The 18,460-nt window shown below is 42.8% G+C and overlaps 1 protein-coding gene across 2 annotated transcripts in view; it reads right to left on the bottom strand.

Moving 5' to 3' along the window:
- LTBP1 (latent transforming growth factor beta binding protein 1) overlaps positions 1-18,460 on the bottom strand; it is a 536,829-nt gene that overhangs the window by 220,423 nt on the left and 297,946 nt on the right. For both annotated transcript variants that reach the window (XM_069769110.1, XM_069769111.1), the window contains 2 exons: positions 4,263-4,487; positions 3,366-3,634 (listed from right to left, as the gene is read on the bottom strand). In XM_069769110.1, the coding sequence (XP_069625211.1) occupies positions 3,366-3,634; positions 4,263-4,487 (494 nt within the window). The remainder of the gene's footprint in view (positions 1-3,365; positions 3,635-4,262; positions 4,488-18,460) is intronic.

Genomic DNA, 18,460 nt, shown 5'->3' on the forward strand with positions numbered 1-18,460 from the left:
CTTTACTTTGCCGCATTCATGTTTCCTTCAATGACAACCAGTCGTCCAGTCCCTGCAGCTGAAATACACCCCCATAGCATGATGCTGCCACCACCATGTTTCACTGTTGGGATTGTATTGGGCAGGTGATGAGCAGTGCCTGATTTTCTCCACACATACTGCTTAGAATTATCATCAAAAGGTCTATCTTCACCTCAGCAGACCAGAGAATTTTATTTCTCATAGTCTGGGAGTCCTTCATATATTTTTTTTTAGCAAAGTCTATGCGGGCTTTCATATATCTTGCACTGAGGAGAGGCTTCCGTGATAGTTGACTTTGTGGAACTTTATCCCATCTCCCTACTGCATCTCTGGAGCTCAGCAACAGTGATCTTGGGGTTCTTCTTTACCTCTTTTGCCAAGGCTCTTCTCCCCCGGTTGCTCAGTTTGGCTGGACGGCCAGGTCTAAGAAGACTTCTGGTAGACCCGAACTTCTTCCATTTAAGGATTATGGAGGCCACTGTGCTCTTAGGAACCTTGAGTACTGCAGAAATTATGTTGTAACCTTGGCCAGATCTGTGCCTTGCCACAATTCTGTCTCTGAGCTCCTTGGCCAGCTCCTTTGACCTCATGATTCTCATTTGGTCTGTCATGCACTGTGAGGTCTTATATAGACAGGTGTGTGCCTTTCCATATCAAGTCCTTTCAGTTTAATTAAACACAGCTGGACTCCAATGAAGAAGTAGAACCATCTCAAGGAGGATCACAAGGAAATGGACAGCATGTGACGTAAATATGAGTGTCTGAGCAAAGGGTCTGAATACTTATGGCCATGTGATATTTCAGTTTTTCTTTTTTATTAAATTTGCAAAAATTTCTACATTTGTTTTTTTTTCAGTTAAGATGGGGTGCAGAGTGTACATTAATGAGGAAAAAATTAACTTTTTTTAAATTACCAAATGGCTGCAATTAAACAAACAGTGAACATTTAAATGGGTATGACTACTTTCCATACCCACTTTACATGTAAGAAAAAAGTGAATATCTCTGGAATAAGACATCAGATCACAGATACCAAGGTATCACTTTATTCAGCTTCCTATGTCCTACATGCCTATATAAACAGCTTAAAAGGGTTGATTCTATTGGTAGAATCCCGTTAATTAAAACTTCCCTCATGGTGTGCATATGTAGACAGGTCAATACTAATAATTTTCATACTGTTAAGAGGTCTATACACACAACGCTCTTAAGCATCCTCATGTTAATCTAAGGTGTGTCCTGTAATTAGCATAACAGGTGTCCATAATATTTATATATATATTTAATTTTTAATTTATCTCGTATATAGCGTCTTTAATTTCATAGCGCTGCACAGACATCATCACTGTCCCCACAATCTAAATTCATTATCTTTTTGGTGCGTGGGAGGAAACGAAGGCAAACATGGGAAGAACCGACAAACTCCTTAAAGATGTTGTCCTTGGTGGGATTTAAACCCAGGAACCCGATGCTGTTCTGTAGCCTCGTACTGCTAACCACTGAGCCAACGTGTGCTGAATACATACATTGAAAGATTTTCATTCATATATTTATTATTATTATTATTATTATTATTTATTGTTATAGCGCCATTTGTTCCATGGCGCTTTACATGTGAGGAGGGGTATACATAATGAAAACAAGCACAATAATCTTAAACAATACAAGTCATAACTGGTACAGGAGGAATGAGGACCCTGCCCACGAAGGCTCACAATCTACAAGGGATGGGTGAGAATACAGTAGGTGAGGGTAGAGATGGTCATGCAGCGGTTTGGTCGATCGGTGGTAACTGCAGGTTGTAGGCTTGTCTGAAGAGGTGGGTCTTCAGGTTCTTTTTGAAGGTTTCGATGGTAGGCGAGAGTCTGATGTGTTGTGGTAGAGGGTTCCAGAGTAGGGGTGATACGCGAGAGAAATCTTGTATACGATTGTGGGAAGAGGAGATAAGAGGGGAGTACAGTAGGAGATCTTGTGAGGATCGGAGGTTGCGGGTAGGTAAGTACCGGGAGACGAGGTCACAGATGTATGGAGGAGACAGGTTGTGGATGGCTTTGTACGTCATGGTTAGGGTTTTGTAGTGGAGTCTCTGGGCAATGGGGAGCCAGTGAAGGGATTGACAGAGGGGAGAGGCCGGGGAATAGCGGGGGGACAGGTGGATTAGTCGGGCAGCAGAGTTTAGAATAGATTGGAGGGGTGCGAGAGTGTTAGAGGGGAGGCCACAGAGCAGGAGGTTGCAGCAGTCAAGGCGAGAGATGATGAGGGCATGGACTAGGGTTTTTGCAGATTCATGGTTGAGGAATGAACGGATTCGTGAAATATTTTTGAGTTGAAGTCGGCAGGAAGTGGAAAGGGCTTGGATATGTGGTTTGAAGGAGAGATCAGCGTCAAGGATTACCCCGAGGCAGCGAGCTTGTGGGACTGGGGAGAGTGGGCAGCCATTTACTGAAATGGATAGGTTCGTTGGGGGGGTCACGTGAGATGGGGGAAAGATGATGAATTCTGTTTTGTCCATGTTAAGTTTCAGAAATCTAGCGGAGAAGAAGGATGAAATAGTGGACAGACATTGAGGGATTCTGGTTAGAAGGGAGGCAATATCTGGTCCAGAGATGTAGATCTGTGTGTCGTCAGCATAGAGGTGATACTGAAAGCCATGAGATTCTATGAGCTGTCCCAGGCCAAAGGTGTAAATGGAGAAGAGCAAGGGCCCAAGGACTGAACCTTGTGGGACTCCGACAGATAGGGGGCGAGGTGAGGAGGTGGTGTGTGAGTGGGAGACGCTGAATGTCCGGTCTGTTAGGTATGATGAGATCCAGGATAGGGCCAAGTCTGCGATGCCAAGGGATGAGAGGGTTTGTAATAATAGGGAATGGTCCACTGTGTCAAAGGCAGCCGACAGGTCGAGGAGGAGGAGGACAGAGTAGTGTCGCTTGCTCTTGGCGGTTAAGAGGTCATTGGTGACTTTAGTTAGGGCAGTTTCGGTGGAATGGTGTGACCGGAAGCCAGATTGTAGGCGGTCAAAGAGGGAGCAAGAAGAGAGATGGGAGGACAGTTCAAGGTAGACGTGTTGTTCCAGTAGTTTTGAGGCATAGGGGAGAAGTGATATAGGGCGATAGCTAGATACAGAGGATGGGTCAAGAGAGGGCTTTTTGAGGATAGGTGTGATGGAGGCATGTTTAAAGCTTGAGGGGAAAACACCAGTTGTTAGTGATAGGTTGAAGAGATGGGTTAGGGTTGGGATGAAGATTGTGGTGAGGTTTGGGATGAGGTGGGATGGGAGTGGGTTTAAACCATTAAGCACTGTATACATATGTAGAGCTTCAAGAAATCTATAAAATAAAGCTTACCTGAGTATTAGTGGTTTCTTGGAAGCATCGACCAAGTTGGGTTTTTGCCGAAACTGGATATACGTGGGACACAGTCTGCTGCTGTGGGTATACAGACTGAGGTAACTGATGCTTCTGGACTCCATGGTAAGATACATGTGCTTGTCCAATCTGACTGTCTTTTTTCTGAGTGGAAGAAGAACTTTCGACTCGGGACACTTGGTGGAATTGCACAGAAGCCTCCGGTGGGTGTTTCACGTGGATATTAACCATGTTTGGGGGGAAATTAACTAAAACAAAAATAAAATTGTTTCATAAACGATAACTACTGTAACACTGCCTACAATATATCAGAACATCTTCTGCATTCTCTTAACCACAGAGACCATATTACTGAATGTCAGGATTACTACCCTTTGATAAGATGGCTAAATGTTTGACTTCGTTGTCAAGTCTTTGTCGTAGCTTTTTCCAATTAACTTCAACGGCAGAATAAATGTGGCAGGACAATTGTGGCATTCATCAAAACTGCAGAAAAGATATGATAAAATAAAAAAAATGTCTCCCAAAGGCAGCCTTTGTCCATAAGCCTCCATTAGGGCAACATGTACCATAGAGGGGGCTCCCTGATTAGAGTCTTCCTCTATAATAAAAAGATGTTGTTGCTTTGGTTTACTTGTGATGTCCATGTTTGCTGCAGGGAAAATCTACGTAGGTTACATGACAATTTCCCTCTGCAAGCACTAAAAAATCCATGCCAGCAACAATCTTTGTGAGACAACCCCTTTAAAAGTAATAATTGGCTGGTTCAAAGTGCCTTTTAATGCTGCTTACACTCATAGCAATCTAGATGGAAGTGTGATGCGCTAGGCCAACGTAAACAATGATACTATTAATATACGCGGGAACTTCACGTACCTTTAATGCCTTGTTGTCCTGATACAGTGAGTGGTAACGTGTGGGTAGAATGGATGACGTGAGATCCTGATGTTTTTATTGAATTTTGCTGATGTGGGTACTGTTTTTGTCCATTGCCATTTTGCACTGGTATATGGCAGAGTTTGCCAGTAAAATTAGGTGGGCATTGACATTTGTCTCGAGCCGCACATTGGCCTCCATTCATGCAAGGAAGATGACAAATCACTAAAAAATAATTGAATACACCTGTTAGGTCACAATCTGTCTTCAAAACAGAACAAATTCAGCCATTTATGAAAGAACTAGCATGTGAGGACCAGCGGCAGGTCTCCTGACCCAAAGTCAGGAACTGCATAGGCATTTATGAGGCTGCTGAGTTTGGGTCAGGAGACCATGACCGGTTAGAGCATTTACTCCCGCGTTCACACCATGCTTCACGGATGTCTCAATTCGGCCTTAGCTGTAGTTGTGTGGTTACCAATTTAATTACCTATACTAGCAAATAAAATATCTTATGCAAATAGTCAGTTCTAAAAAGAAGAATATGTAGAGAACGCATCACCATTGCCCAATACAAAACTGAAATGCCATTAATTGTCATATAACACTATTTTTTGCCTTTGAAATTTCACACCAATTCTTTAAAAACTCTTCACTTTTCTGAGCTTGACAATTTAAATTTTGTTTCCACTCTCAGTGTAATGCATAGCTTTCCAAAATTGAAAATATAAAAAAACAGCAGCACTCTTCCAATAAGAAATAAGGTGCCATTATTAGTGCATATCCAATAGCAATAGCGTTTTTACCAATATGAAAATGGTGTAAAAACAGACAAGGAAATAAACGGTAGGGAAATAAACGGTAGGGAAATAAACGGTAAGTGTTAACGTGTTAGCATATTGACGACTCAAAGACCAGAATTTCCTATATGGTTACATGCTAATATCGCATACTAAATGATTATTCAGCTAAAGAAAACAGTTCTTAATGACAGCTGATGCTGGATGAAAGAATCCCACCTTTGAAGATGGTACAGAAATACGGTACATGGTAAATCCACAACTTCTGCTTGCCTAGGTTCAGCCAGGACAAGAAGCGGGAGCGTAGACTGGCGCATCTCCGGGTCACAGTGGTGTGTAGGGAAACACAGCCGAGGTAACAAGCGTGCCTCACGACACAACCACCCCAGTCCTATCTATACTAGTTTATAAACATGGCCACTGTGAATCCAACATGCAAAAGCGAACATTAGTATGTCTGTGTCACTGGCAGAGAAGATAGAAAAAATAGAGAAAAAACAGTAAACCAGTAACATATAACATAGGCTTTTTGGGGTTTGCTTTTTATATTTAAATAGGATATTCAATCAACTGAAAAGAGTCAACCACTATTTCCTAACACTAACATTATAAAATCACAGATTAGTACAATAAGGGCTCATACTTACTTGCGCGAAACTCGGATGAGTCTCGCATGTTAATACCCGGCGCTGCTGCCAGCACTCAGATCGGAGCGTGCGACCGCATAAGAATACATGCAACCGCACACTCCGCTCGTCTGTGCCAGGTGCAGTGCCGGGTATTGCCGAGACTCAACCGAGTTTCGCGCAAGTGAGTATGAGCCCTTAAAGGGGTTTCTTCAAAATTGCACATTATCCCATATCCAGGGATAGAAGATAGGAGATAACTTGGTGATCGTTGAGTGGCCACTGCTGCAACCAACATGGATCTCAAGAACAGGATTCCAGAACCTCGAGAACAGGGTTCTGCAGTCTCAAATGGAGCGGAAGTGCATTTGCTTGATCTCAAGTCAACATGTATGGGATTGCTGTATAAAGCCAAGTACAACATTCACCTATTTTCAGTAATGCCAGCGTCGGCTTCTAAAGGTCCATTAATGGGATCACTGAGGATCCCAACTTTCAGACCTGAAAACAGAGCTCCACCAGACTCAATATCAATAGGGCTGCTGAAAAGAGGTGAGCGTTGTACTCGGTTTGCTTTTTCAGTCCCATAGACAATGTTTAGCGGCCAATGCTGTGTACTGCACAATAGCTCCTATTCAATGTTTAGCGGCAGAACATCGAATAATGGCTGATCGATAAGGATATGGGTTGTCGGATCCTCACGGATCTGATATTGATGATTTCTCCTATAGATAGTCATCAATACATTATAACAAGACAACTCTTTTAAGCTTGGTTGTGAGTTATAAGTTGGTAGTCAGTCACACCAGTTCAGGCGGCTTTTAATCTGGTTGGTAGCTAGGCAATAAGCACCATTTGGTTTGGAGCCAAGAAGCTTTTTCTTGTTCTATTGTTCACAAACCACAAAAATCCATGAATTGTGCTGTTCTGCCATGCTGTTAGAGAGGTTCTGTTTGTCAGTGTTAAAGGAAATCTGTCAGCAGGATTGTGCACAGTAACCTACAGACAGTGTCAGGTCAGCAACTTTATACTGATTAAAATGATACCTTGGTTGATGAAATCCGTCTTGTGGTTGTTGTGTAATCTATATTTTCAGTTTTGAGTTAATGATATGCTCGTGCTCCAGGGCGGCCTTTGGGGGATGATCATGTGGTGATCTGATTAGCTATTCATAATGCAGACTTCTGCCAGGTCACTGATCCCTCACTGCCATGCCCCCTATTTTACATAATGAAAATTATATGTACATACTGAAAAAAAAAAATTCTGCAGGTAGGCGCCAGCGGTGTCACCTGCGCTGCAGTATAATCGTATGTTTACTGTGTTAATAATAAGTGTGGTTTGGTTGAGGTTATCCTCATATTTAAAAAAAAAAATCCATTTGAAAATAGTGCCCACCTTGCCTGCGCAGTAGCAGCTTTCAGATATAGAGGTGATCTGATAGCTGCTACTGAACAGGCGGCAGTGGCGCCATCTTGCTAGAGAAAAAGAAAACATTTCCTCCTACAAGATGGCACCGCCGGCGCCTGTGCAGTAACAGCTATCAGCGATCGCCGATAGCTGCTACTGCGCAGGCACCGGTGGCACCATCTTGGAGGAGGAACTTTTTTTTCTTCTCCAGCAAGGTGGTGCCGTCAGCGCCTGCACAAAAGCAGGTATTGCTGATTGCCTCTATACACACCGATAGCTGAACTGAGCAGGCGGTGCCATCTTGGAAAAAATATTTTTTCTCTAGCAAAATGTCGTTGCCGATGCCTGCGCTGTAGCACATATCTGATCACCTTTATATATACACCAAAAGCTGCTACTGTACAGGCGCCTGTGCCATTTTCAAATGGATTTTTTTTTTAAAATATCAGGATAATCTCAACCATATAAATTACGGACACAGTACACATGCGATTATGCTGCAGAGCAGGTGCCACCGCCGACGCCTGCCTAAGGTTTTTTTTTTTCTTTAAATATGTATATATAATATTCATTACATAAACTAGGGGGGAGGTCACTGAGGGATCAGTGACCTGTCAGCAGTCTGCATTATGAATACCTAATCAGAGCACTACATGAAGGCCGCCCGGAGTATGAGAACCTCATTATTTTTCTGAAAAAAAACGGGCCTTGGCTCCCGTGTAATTTTCATAACCAGCAGAGGGAAAGTCGACAGCTGGCGGCTGATGTTTATAGCTTGGGAATGGGGTAATACCCATGGAGCTTCCCAGGCTATTAATATCAGCTCACAACTGCATACTTAGCTTTTACTGGCTATGAAAATGGGGGACCCTAAAAAAATGACATAGGGTCCCTCTATAATTAATAACCAGCAAAAGTTATGGAGACAGCTGCGGGCTGAAATTAATACTGGAAGGGGCCATGGATACTGACCCCCCCAGGCTAAAAACATCAGTTCTCAGCCACCCCAGAAAAGGAGCATCTCTAAGATGCCCCAAGTCTGGCACTTAGCCTCGCTCTTTCCACTTGCCCTGTAGTGGTGGCAAGTGGGGTGATAGTTGGGGGTGTTGATGTCACCTTTGTATGGTCAGGTGACATCAAGCCCCGTGGTTAGTAATGGAGAGGCATCAATAAGACGCCCTCATTACTAACCCCATAGTTACATTGTATGAAAACACAGACACCCAGAAAAAAGTCCTTTAATGCAATAAATGACACAGACTCCTCTTAACTAAACCATAATTACAACTTTGCCCATTCCATCGATACCCTTGTCATCTGCAACAGAATTAAAAAAACAAACCAATATTCCTCACCTTTCCGCAGAGATGCTGCTAATCAATTTGTCCCACAACGGGTCTAGTTCTGCTACATCTAAATGGCAGGCTGCATAGCTGCATGATGCAACCATACAGCCTGTTATCCTGCAGAGACACTGAGCACCGTGTGCTCAGTGTCTCCCTGTAAACTCCTATTCCCTGTCTGAGGGCACCACGAGCTTGAGAAAGTTCTCAGCCAATGAACTCACTTCACCTTTCTGACGTCAGTGCGGTGGGAAATTTTCATACGTTTAGTGTGACTCCAGCCTAACAGGTTGAACTATTATTTCTTTCTGGGAAAAAAGTAGAATATAAGTAAGGCCTCTTTTGCACTTCAGTCTTTTTGTTTCCGTCAAAATCCGTAGTTTTTAATAAAAAAAAACGGATCCAGCGAATTTGTCCGCTGGATCCGTCTTTTTCTCATAGACTTGTATTAGTGATGGATTACGACGGATGGCCTCATGTTTCGTCCGTCGTGCGCTGGATCCGTCGTAATTGTTTATCCGTCGTCTGGAGAAGACGTACAAAGAAACATTTTTTGTCTGTGTCGAAAAGTCGGCCAGCGACGGATCCAGCAGCGTCTGTCGTTGGCTAGAATGGAAGCCTACGGGCGCAGGATCCGTTGCTGTCCGTTAAAAGACGGAATCCAGCGACGGATTCCGTTTTTTGAAACTGAGCATGCCTGGAAGAATTTCTATTCCTTTAATTTAACCCATTTTTTCATTCAGGGAATCTCTCTCTCTCTAGAATTCTGTTCCTTTAAATTCCTGCGGCAGCTGCTTCGACGGATCCGTAAAAAAAACGGATCCAGTGCATCTGTTTTTTACAATCTGCACAGGATCCATCTTTTCAACACTTTGACGGATTGTGACTGATTCTAAAAAACTGATGTGTGAAAGAGGCCTAAGGCTACTTTCACACTGACGTTAACTGCAATCCGTCACAATGCGTCGTTTTGCAGAAAAAACGCATCCTGCAAAAGTGCTTGCGGGATGCGTTTTTTCCCCATAGACTTGTATTGACGACGCATTGCGACGGATTGCCACACGTCGCATCCGTTGTGCGACGGATACGTCGTGCTTTGGCGGACCGTTGGGAGCAAAAAACGCTACATGTAACGTTTTTTTCTCCTGACGGACCGCCCCCACCTCCCCGCACCTCACAATGGGGCAGCGGATGCGCCGGAGAAATGCATCCGCTGCCTCCGTTGTGCAGTGCGTTAAACGCTAGCGTTGGAATCTCTGCCCGACGCATTGCGACGGGGAGATTCCGACGCTAGTGTGAAAGTAGCCTAATAGAGGTATATGCACATACTACCTATTGGATCCACTCTCACACATGGTCCCCGACACCTATCCTGACAGGGCTGGAAAAATGGAGAGAATGGTCCACACGGCTTGGCTCTTTATGTAACTCCTATACACCTTAACAGAGAGGGCCATGCTCTTCTCCATTTAAGGCACCTTGGCTAGCAGAATAACCCTCATGCTCCTAAAATTATGGGCCCCCAGAGGTATTACAGGGACTTCCCCATAGCAAACATTTATTTGGCATATTTATAAATCCAATATGATCAATAGTGATACTAACACATGAACTTTTCAGCTATTCCATGGGAGATGGTGATTTTGTCCTCTGCAGCTCGCCTGGTTCGGCTCCTTGTAAACAAAGTTTAAGTGAAAAAGCTTCTGTAACTTTTGATTAAAAATGCAGTTTTCAGTTTAAGCCAAAGGGATTTTAAAGCCAATCTGTAAAAAGTGCACTCCAATGAGAACTGTTGTCTTAGAAAACGATGGATGGAAAAGCTATTGATGAATTTATGCAAGATACAAAACAGGCAAAGCAGTGGCATGCATGAAATCTAGAATATCAGTTTAGCAAATGTTATACTGGAAACTGTAAAGAGTGAAAAAGAAAACACAGCAGTTATAGAAGGAAGCAGAACAATACCTGGAGAGCAGAGGACAGGTCTGACAAAAGGGGTTTTTGAAAGGGAACCTGCAAAGAGGGGTACGTTTAAGAAGAAATAATACATATCATAAATATTCACAAAGTGGGCCCTGGCTTTAATCAGTTTAGTTAAAGGGGTTGTCCATTCGTATTGAGCTAAGCCGCGCCCACTGGATGGAAGCGTCACTAGATGGGGCGTGGCCTCGCTCAATACAAGTGTATGTAGCGAGGCCCCGCCTACTAGTTGGCATTGGTCGGGAGTATGTATAACGCATACATACATGACGGTCCCAGCTCAGAAACCCCCATAGCACTGAGGACTGGGGGATATTCATAAGTCTGCAATCACACAGACTGCAGACATATCAATTTAGACCGAACAACCAATTTAATATAAAGGTTTTCCTATAAATGTAGGGTACCCAATGGGAATATAAATATCACTTGTTCAAATAATTTCCATCAGAAAACACTTTACAACATGCTGAGAATAAAAATTAGCCTTGTGTAAATAAGTACGTGCCTCTTACCGGGGGCAGACACAGACCAAAGAGGGTCCATGTGCAAGAACAATGTATGGGATCTTTGTAGTCCAACAGCTCCTAAAGCAAAGTGGGCCCCTTACATCTTGGACCCGTGTGTGGCTGCGCAGGCTGCACTATTGGTATGTCCGCCCTTACTTCTTACTCAGTCAACAAAATATGTTTAAAACATCATTTATAGGGTTTGTATTATCGCAGAAAACCTCTACAATATAGGACAATCAATTCTGAGCCTTGACATACAGCTGTTTTTTTTAATAGCTGTTGTCATCAGATCATTTCCCATGTAGTGACCAAATAGGGCATATGGACCTTGGGTTGTCTTGACAGTAGTTTCTTCAACTCCTTAAAAAAAGGCCATAGGCTCCTTCAATCAGCTAATTGTGGGGCAACTAGGAGATTACCTTCTTCCAATCTGACCTAAGCCTAGACTGTTGTGAATTCTGCTTTTGGGCTCCCTCCGGTGGTTGTAGGTTGTAATGCAGTTGTCCCTGGGCTGCAGTCTTGGACAGGTGTATCTACTGATTGCAATTCTGACTGGGGTATTTAGGTTTTCAGGACTCATTGGTCCTTGCCAGTTGTCAATGTTTCTTGGGAAGTGTTGGATCTTTTTTTGGCTTCTCCTGCTTAGCTGCCAATTCAGCAAAGATAAGTGTCTGTTTCTTTTTCTGTGGCACACAAGCTGTGTGCTTATTTTCTGTGCTATTCATTTGTTTTCTCTTGTCCAGCTTAGACTGTGTCAGTGTTTTCTCAGTCTTGTTGGATTCTCTGGAGTTGCAGATATATGCTCCACATCTTTAGTTAGATGGTGGAGTTTTTGTATTCTGCTGTGGATATTTTTGGAAGGATTTTAATACTGACCGCTTAGTATCCTGTCCTATCCTTTCCTATTTTAGCTAGAGTGGCCTCTTTTGCTAAATCCTGTTTCCTGCCTGCGTGTGTCTTTTCCTCTACTACTCACAGTCAATATTCGTGGGGGGCTGCCTATCCTTTGGGGTTCTGCTCTGAGGCAAGGTAGAATTCCTATTTCCATCTATAGGGGTATTTAGTCCTCCGGCTGTGTCGAGGTGTCTAGGATTTGTTAGGCACACACCACGGCTACTTCTAGTTGCGGTGTTAAGATCAGGATTTGCAGTCAGTATAGTTACCACCTACTCCAGTGAAAGTTTTCATGCTGCTCCAAGGTCACCTGATCATAACACTAGACCATCAATGTCACAACCCTACAATATCCCTGTAAGACAATAGTCTGAAGCACAAAGGCAAACCTACCACGACCTGGCTAACAAGAGACAAAATTGAGTTTGGAACAGCCTAGTTAATATCCTGACTTGACCCCACTAAGATGCCGATGCAGGACATTAAATGAGCTTTTCAGAAGTAATCTCCATGAAAGCGTGAATCAACATTTCTGAAAGCTGAATAACCTGAAATGCTGATTTTCATAGTAGGGTTTAGAGTTATTCCCATAAAATTACAACAACCTACGTTTAAACAATTACTTTTTCAAATGGGAAATAAAAGTATTTGTTAATCTTTCTCTGCCAGTCAATGACATGAGCATTTAAAAAGTACATTTCACTTTGGTCTTATGTTACATTTTGTTTAAGATTTGAAGCAATTTATAGAGACAAATACACTAAAATAGAAGAAATGAGACTACGGTTTCACGACACTGTATTTATTACGGTAATTACAGATTGTGGTTTAGATACATGAAATATTATACGCGTCATAGCCTGAAACTCTGCCTTCAACCGCAACCGCATAATTTTCTAGTGTTTGTTCTTCAAAGTCACTAACCCATAATGTCTTTTGAAATGTCAACTGAATGAATCTGAGGAATGTCATACTCATTCAACCGCTAGACTCCAGCCATCTCCCAAGCGTATCAATTCTAAGTCATATGTGACAAAAGAGAAAGTGAGTGAGTAGAAGTCATGTACATAGTAATGATACCCTTACGTCATAGAATGTTATACTTGGAGCCTGAAGTCAATCCTTAAACAGATATACTAACTAATAATGTATGCTGTATCCTCTTATTCCAAATAATGAGTAAATGGAAGCATGACTACCATACATATTGTATTATTAGTGCCTGAAGGGTCTTGGCTGCCATGGAATTCATAGATTCTGATGATAGTTCAAGCTTCTATTCATTTCCAGCTTAGTCTAAGTGAGTACACTGGAAAGTATGAGAAAAATATCCAACATAGTGAAATGAAATAGGAAAATAAAACAAAGACAATAAAAATAAGAAAAGAGCATGGCTGGAAAACAAGATGCATAAATGGACTCTCTACCTAGCCTTCTCAATAAACACATGGAGAATATTCATAGCCACTTATTCATCAGTATCTAACAAAATAAATACGAGTGGTGTTCATTAAAGATTCCCCTGACCCACTTCTATTAATCACAGGACGCTGAAACTGCACATGTGTAATGATATAAGTCTCTATAGGTTACATGCCACTTTGCTACTCAGAACCGATAACGGTCTTGATTTTACAGGTGCTGAAGTGGTGTGAGGTTTAATAATGGACCCAGTGGAATACAGAGCAGTCATCAAGTTCCTTTACTTGAAAGGTCGCACACCAAAGGAGATTAAAGAGGTTTATGGTGATGATTCCCCATCATATGAAGGGTGACCAGAAAAATGCCCACAAGAAAATTGCCCACGTGGAAAATTGCCCACACGGAAAATTGCCCACATGGAAAATTGCCCACATGGAAAATTGGCCACGCAGAAAATTGCCAACTGCAACATCACAAAGTTTCAGATCTATGATATTTAAGGTGCATGGTGAGGATGTTCACATGGTATGTGAAAAATGCCCACAGACATGAATACCCACAGGAAAACAGTAGAAAGTTATAGGTGAGATGCTCTGCAGAACAGAGAATAGCATAGATCTATAGGATAAATGCTCTGCAGAACAGGGGGATAGCATACAGGTATAGGTGAGAAGCTCTGCAGGGCAGGAGAATAATACAGAATTATAGGTGAGATGCTCTGCAGGACAGAGAATAGTATAGAATTATAGGTGAGATGCTCTGCAGGACAGAGAATAGTATAGAATTATAGGTGAGATGCTCTGCAGGGCAGAGAATAGTATAGAATTATAGGTGAGATGCTCTGCAGGGCAGAGAATCGTATAGAATTATAGGTGAGATGTCCTGCAGGACAGAGAATAGTATAGAATTATAGATGAGATGCTCTGCAGGACAATAGTATAGAATTATAGGTGAGATTCTCTGCAGGGCAGAGAATAGTATAGAATTATAGGTGAGATGCTCTGCAGGGCAGAGAATAGTATAGAATAATAGGTGAGATGCTCTGCAGGGCAGATAATAGTATAGAATTATAGGTGAGATGCTCTGCAGGACAGAGAATAGTATAGAATTATAGGTGAGATGCTCTGCAGGGCAGGAGAATAATATGCCGGTCAATGCAGTGAATATGCATGAGGCTTAATGGGCGGGAGACTGGTAAGCCCGATCTACCTTTTCTAGCATTTATCTATCTGTCTATTCTATTCAATCTATCTATCCTATCTGTCTGTCTTCTCTTTTTGAACTTTATACAGCATGGGAAAGACCGTGTTAAAAACGCATTGCACACGGACACCACACAGATGTCACACGGATGTCACACTGATGTTAGCTGAGAAAAAAAATGCAAAATCTCATCACACTCGCACCACACTCATATCACCATACGGAAAGCACTCGCGGGACTGTCATGCATCAAAATCACTCAGATAGCGCATACCCTAGTGTGCCTCTATCCTATAGGTGAGATGCTCTGCCTGGCAGGAGAATAGTATAGAGTTATAGGTGAGATGCTCTGCAGCACAGAAGAATGTCGGCGAAAATTGCCCAGAGAAAATTACCCACAAGTTTATTAAGAACAGTTTATTAAGTAGGTCTAATAACAACAATTCCGGGTTTAGTAAACAATCACTGCATACCTGCAAATTAGCCATTTTACTGCAAAATAGCTACTCTCCTTAAGTATGACATGCATTGTGTTGCAGAGACCTGTCGGATCCCTGCACTGCGATACATGATGCCGGTGCAGTGGCTGTGAGCTGACGTCGGAGGTGCAGCCACAGGGAGCTGCGCATGGCAATGGCGCACACTCCGATGTCAGCTGCAGGGCTGTGCAGTGGCTACAAAAGACACTGGGCGACATGGGAGCAGAGGAAAGCTGAATAGAATGTTTTTATTTTTAATTATGCATTAGGGGCGGAGCGGGGACACATACACTAGGATTGGGGACCATGTAAACCAGGATGGGGACATACTGTATATACCAGGAAGGGGGCATACATATCAGGATGGAGACCCCGTGGACCATACATACCATGATGGGGACCATATATACCAGCATTGGGACATATATACCAGGATGTGGACATATTCACCTGGATAATGGGCATATATACCAGGATGAAGGACATTACTACATAATGAAGGCGGAGGGGGGCAATTCATGAGTCTTTATAGAATTTAGAAAATTATAGGGGCCCATACATCTGACCAACGTGTGTGTGTGTGTGTGGAGGGGGGCAGGTCCAATTTCGCACTGGGGCTCATCGGAGTCCAGTTACACCACTGCAAAACCATATCATACATTCTCAGCAAGAACCCAAGGTGGTACAAGTGACAGAATCTCACTTTTATGCTGTGCCTTCTGGGCTTCCAGGACCAACTATCTCTCCCACTGAGATGATAATGTGTTAGATGTGGCCTGCAGTCCCATGTAACTCCACAGATAATACAGTGATACCAGGCCCCCACATACCTGTGTGACTGGTGTTCTACTCAAGCGTCATTTGTGTGCATTTTTTCTACTAGGCAGCCAACCCCTCCATAATTTGGTAGGTGTATGAGTGGCTGTTTCTATCAGTAGCTTGCACCTGTGCTGCCCCTGCCTTTATCACGGGGGCCTGCTGCATCCTGCTAGTGCATTTATCATCTGACAGGTTTGAGTAAGGCGGTTTCCTTATGGTATGTTTTTCCTAGCAAAGGGTACCATGATCACTGGGACATACTATGCTTCACTGCTGCGGAAATTGTGGGAGACCATCAAAACCAAGAGATGTGGCATCCTCACCAAAGGTGTCCGCCTTCTGCATGACAGTGCACCAGTTCACAACTCACATGCTGCCCAAATGGAAGCATGCTCCTGTGGCTTTGAAATTCTAGCGCATCCCCCTTATTCACCCGACCTCGCACCATCAGACTTCCACATCTTTCCAACCATGAAGTTATTTTTGAAGGGCAAGCATTTTCCAGATGATGAGACTCTGATTTCCGAAGTCACAAAGTGGCTTTTGGAGCAACCTGTCGACTTCTACAAGCGAGGTGTTTACAGTTGCTTAAAGAGATGGGAGAAGTGTCCCTAGGTGGCACCTATGTAGAGAAGGACTAATAACTGTGCCAAGTTTCATTGCTCTAAGTCCACAGGAAGTGGGTCAGGGGAAATCTTTAATCGGTATATGAAAGGGGCCACTTATTATATAGTAGACCTCCTGTTAAATAAAAACATACTCTTACAGATTGTGAATGAATTTTATATGGTTCTTTTACCAGATTTCACAACTGCATATATTGTTGTACAAATTTCTTAGACCTGATGAGACCGGTGTAATTTGTTTGAAAATCATGTCACACTGGTAGTATACACCTTTTTGGAACATTTTGATATTAGCCTTTTCTGAGCTGGACTTTTAAAATGTTTGCCCTAAAATAAGGCTATTGCCATTCTGAAATAGACTTTCAAAGTAAACGCACCGGTCATCTCATCAGATGTTAAGAGTTCTTTTTACTAATTTATGCAGCAAATATGACTGATCTCCTTGTTCACTTAAAACATTAGTTGAAACCAGTACAATTGATGCAGAGAATTCCCAATCATAAGAAAATAAAGCACCTGTAAGGCTACTTTCACACATCAGGTTTTTGCCGTCAGGCGAGTTTTGAAAAAAACAAATCTGTTTTTTTTTCCCGCCGGATCCGTTTTTTTCTCATAGAGTTGTATTAGCACTGGAATGCGCCTGATGGCCACACGCTTGATCCCTTTTTTTCTGGATCCATCCAAAAAGCTGTACAGAAGAACGTTTTTCCTGTCCGGCTAAAAACCGCCCAGCGACTGATCCGGCGAAAAACGTATGAACTGAAATGTGACATGATGAATCCGGTTTTCCATGCATCCACCATACAAATCTCTCCCTCTCTCTCTCCTACTTTTCCCCGGAGCAGGAAGTCTAAAATCTATGCCTGGTAAACAAAAACGGATCCAGCAAAAAAAAAAAATGGATCCGGTGTATCAGTTTTTCACTATTTGCACCGGATCAGTTTTTTTTTCAAAAATAGCAGGATTATGCCTGAAGGCAAAAACCGGATGTGTGAAAATAGCCTAACTCTGCTACCATGTCACATCTCCACCAGAAATTGCTACTGCAACTTCTGCTTCTGTCATCAGGCACCACCATATTCTGTCTGTGGGTGGCACTGGTGATAGAAGAGATGTTGGAACCAGAAGCAGCCAGGGTAGCTCAGATCTGCAGTGCTGTCTAATCTGACAGTGTGGGTGGTATGCTGTCCAGCTGAAGTTATCAGCTCCTTGCTTCAGCCAATTGGAAAGAACCATTCCCTACTTAAGCTTCCAGCTTACTGCTGGAAGCTGCCAGATACAGCTTTGTGCTCCTCTGGTTAAGGTCATATTACTTGGGTTTTCATGTCTGGACCTCAGCTTGTTTATTGATCTCATGCCGAAGTTGAACCTTTGTTTCCCTCTTGGTTTTGACCTGACTGCTTGACCACTTCTCCCAGCATTCATCACCATACAGCAGCTTATTCTAGTGGCCCCAGCCCAGTGGCCCCTACACGGGGGTTAAAGTCTGAAGGCCAGGGCCTTACCTGTAATATGGTAAGCAGACTGGCTTGCACGAAGCCTGTCCATGGTATCAATTTTAGAGCTGCCAGGAGACCACTGACAGAGCATCATTACATACAATTAGCCAATAACAGGGTCAAACAATATTGCAAAGGTATTGTATCCCAAATATAAGCGTTATATTATAGTTTGCCACAGTTTAACAGTGTCAATGTGTTTATAGTCAAAATATGGTGGCGGGGTAACTCTTAAAGGTGCTGCCCAGCCCAAAAATGTAACCTGAAATTAATATAAAATCCATAAACTAATATAAATTATACATTATCATCAATTAGCCACAATAATCGAGATCCCAACAGCTTCACTTTTGGTTCTGTGCTCGATATAAGAGCATTTTCAGTGAACGTGCGACCACAGGGAGTGAGGCGCTGATTGCTCATTTTGATAGCTAAGCCAGCCCCATTCTTTGTCTACGTATCAATCATGACAGATGATGGGTCTGGCTCAGCTATTGCAATTTCCAGTGAGATTGCTCACTTCTCACAAAGTTCTGTCAAGCAGATAACAGGTACCGTATATACTGGTGTATAAGCAAGATTTTC

Source organism: Ranitomeya imitator, chromosome 5 (assembly GCF_032444005.1).
Source record: "Ranitomeya imitator isolate aRanImi1 chromosome 5, aRanImi1.pri, whole genome shotgun sequence".
NCBI lineage: Eukaryota > Metazoa > Chordata > Amphibia > Anura > Dendrobatidae > Ranitomeya > Ranitomeya imitator.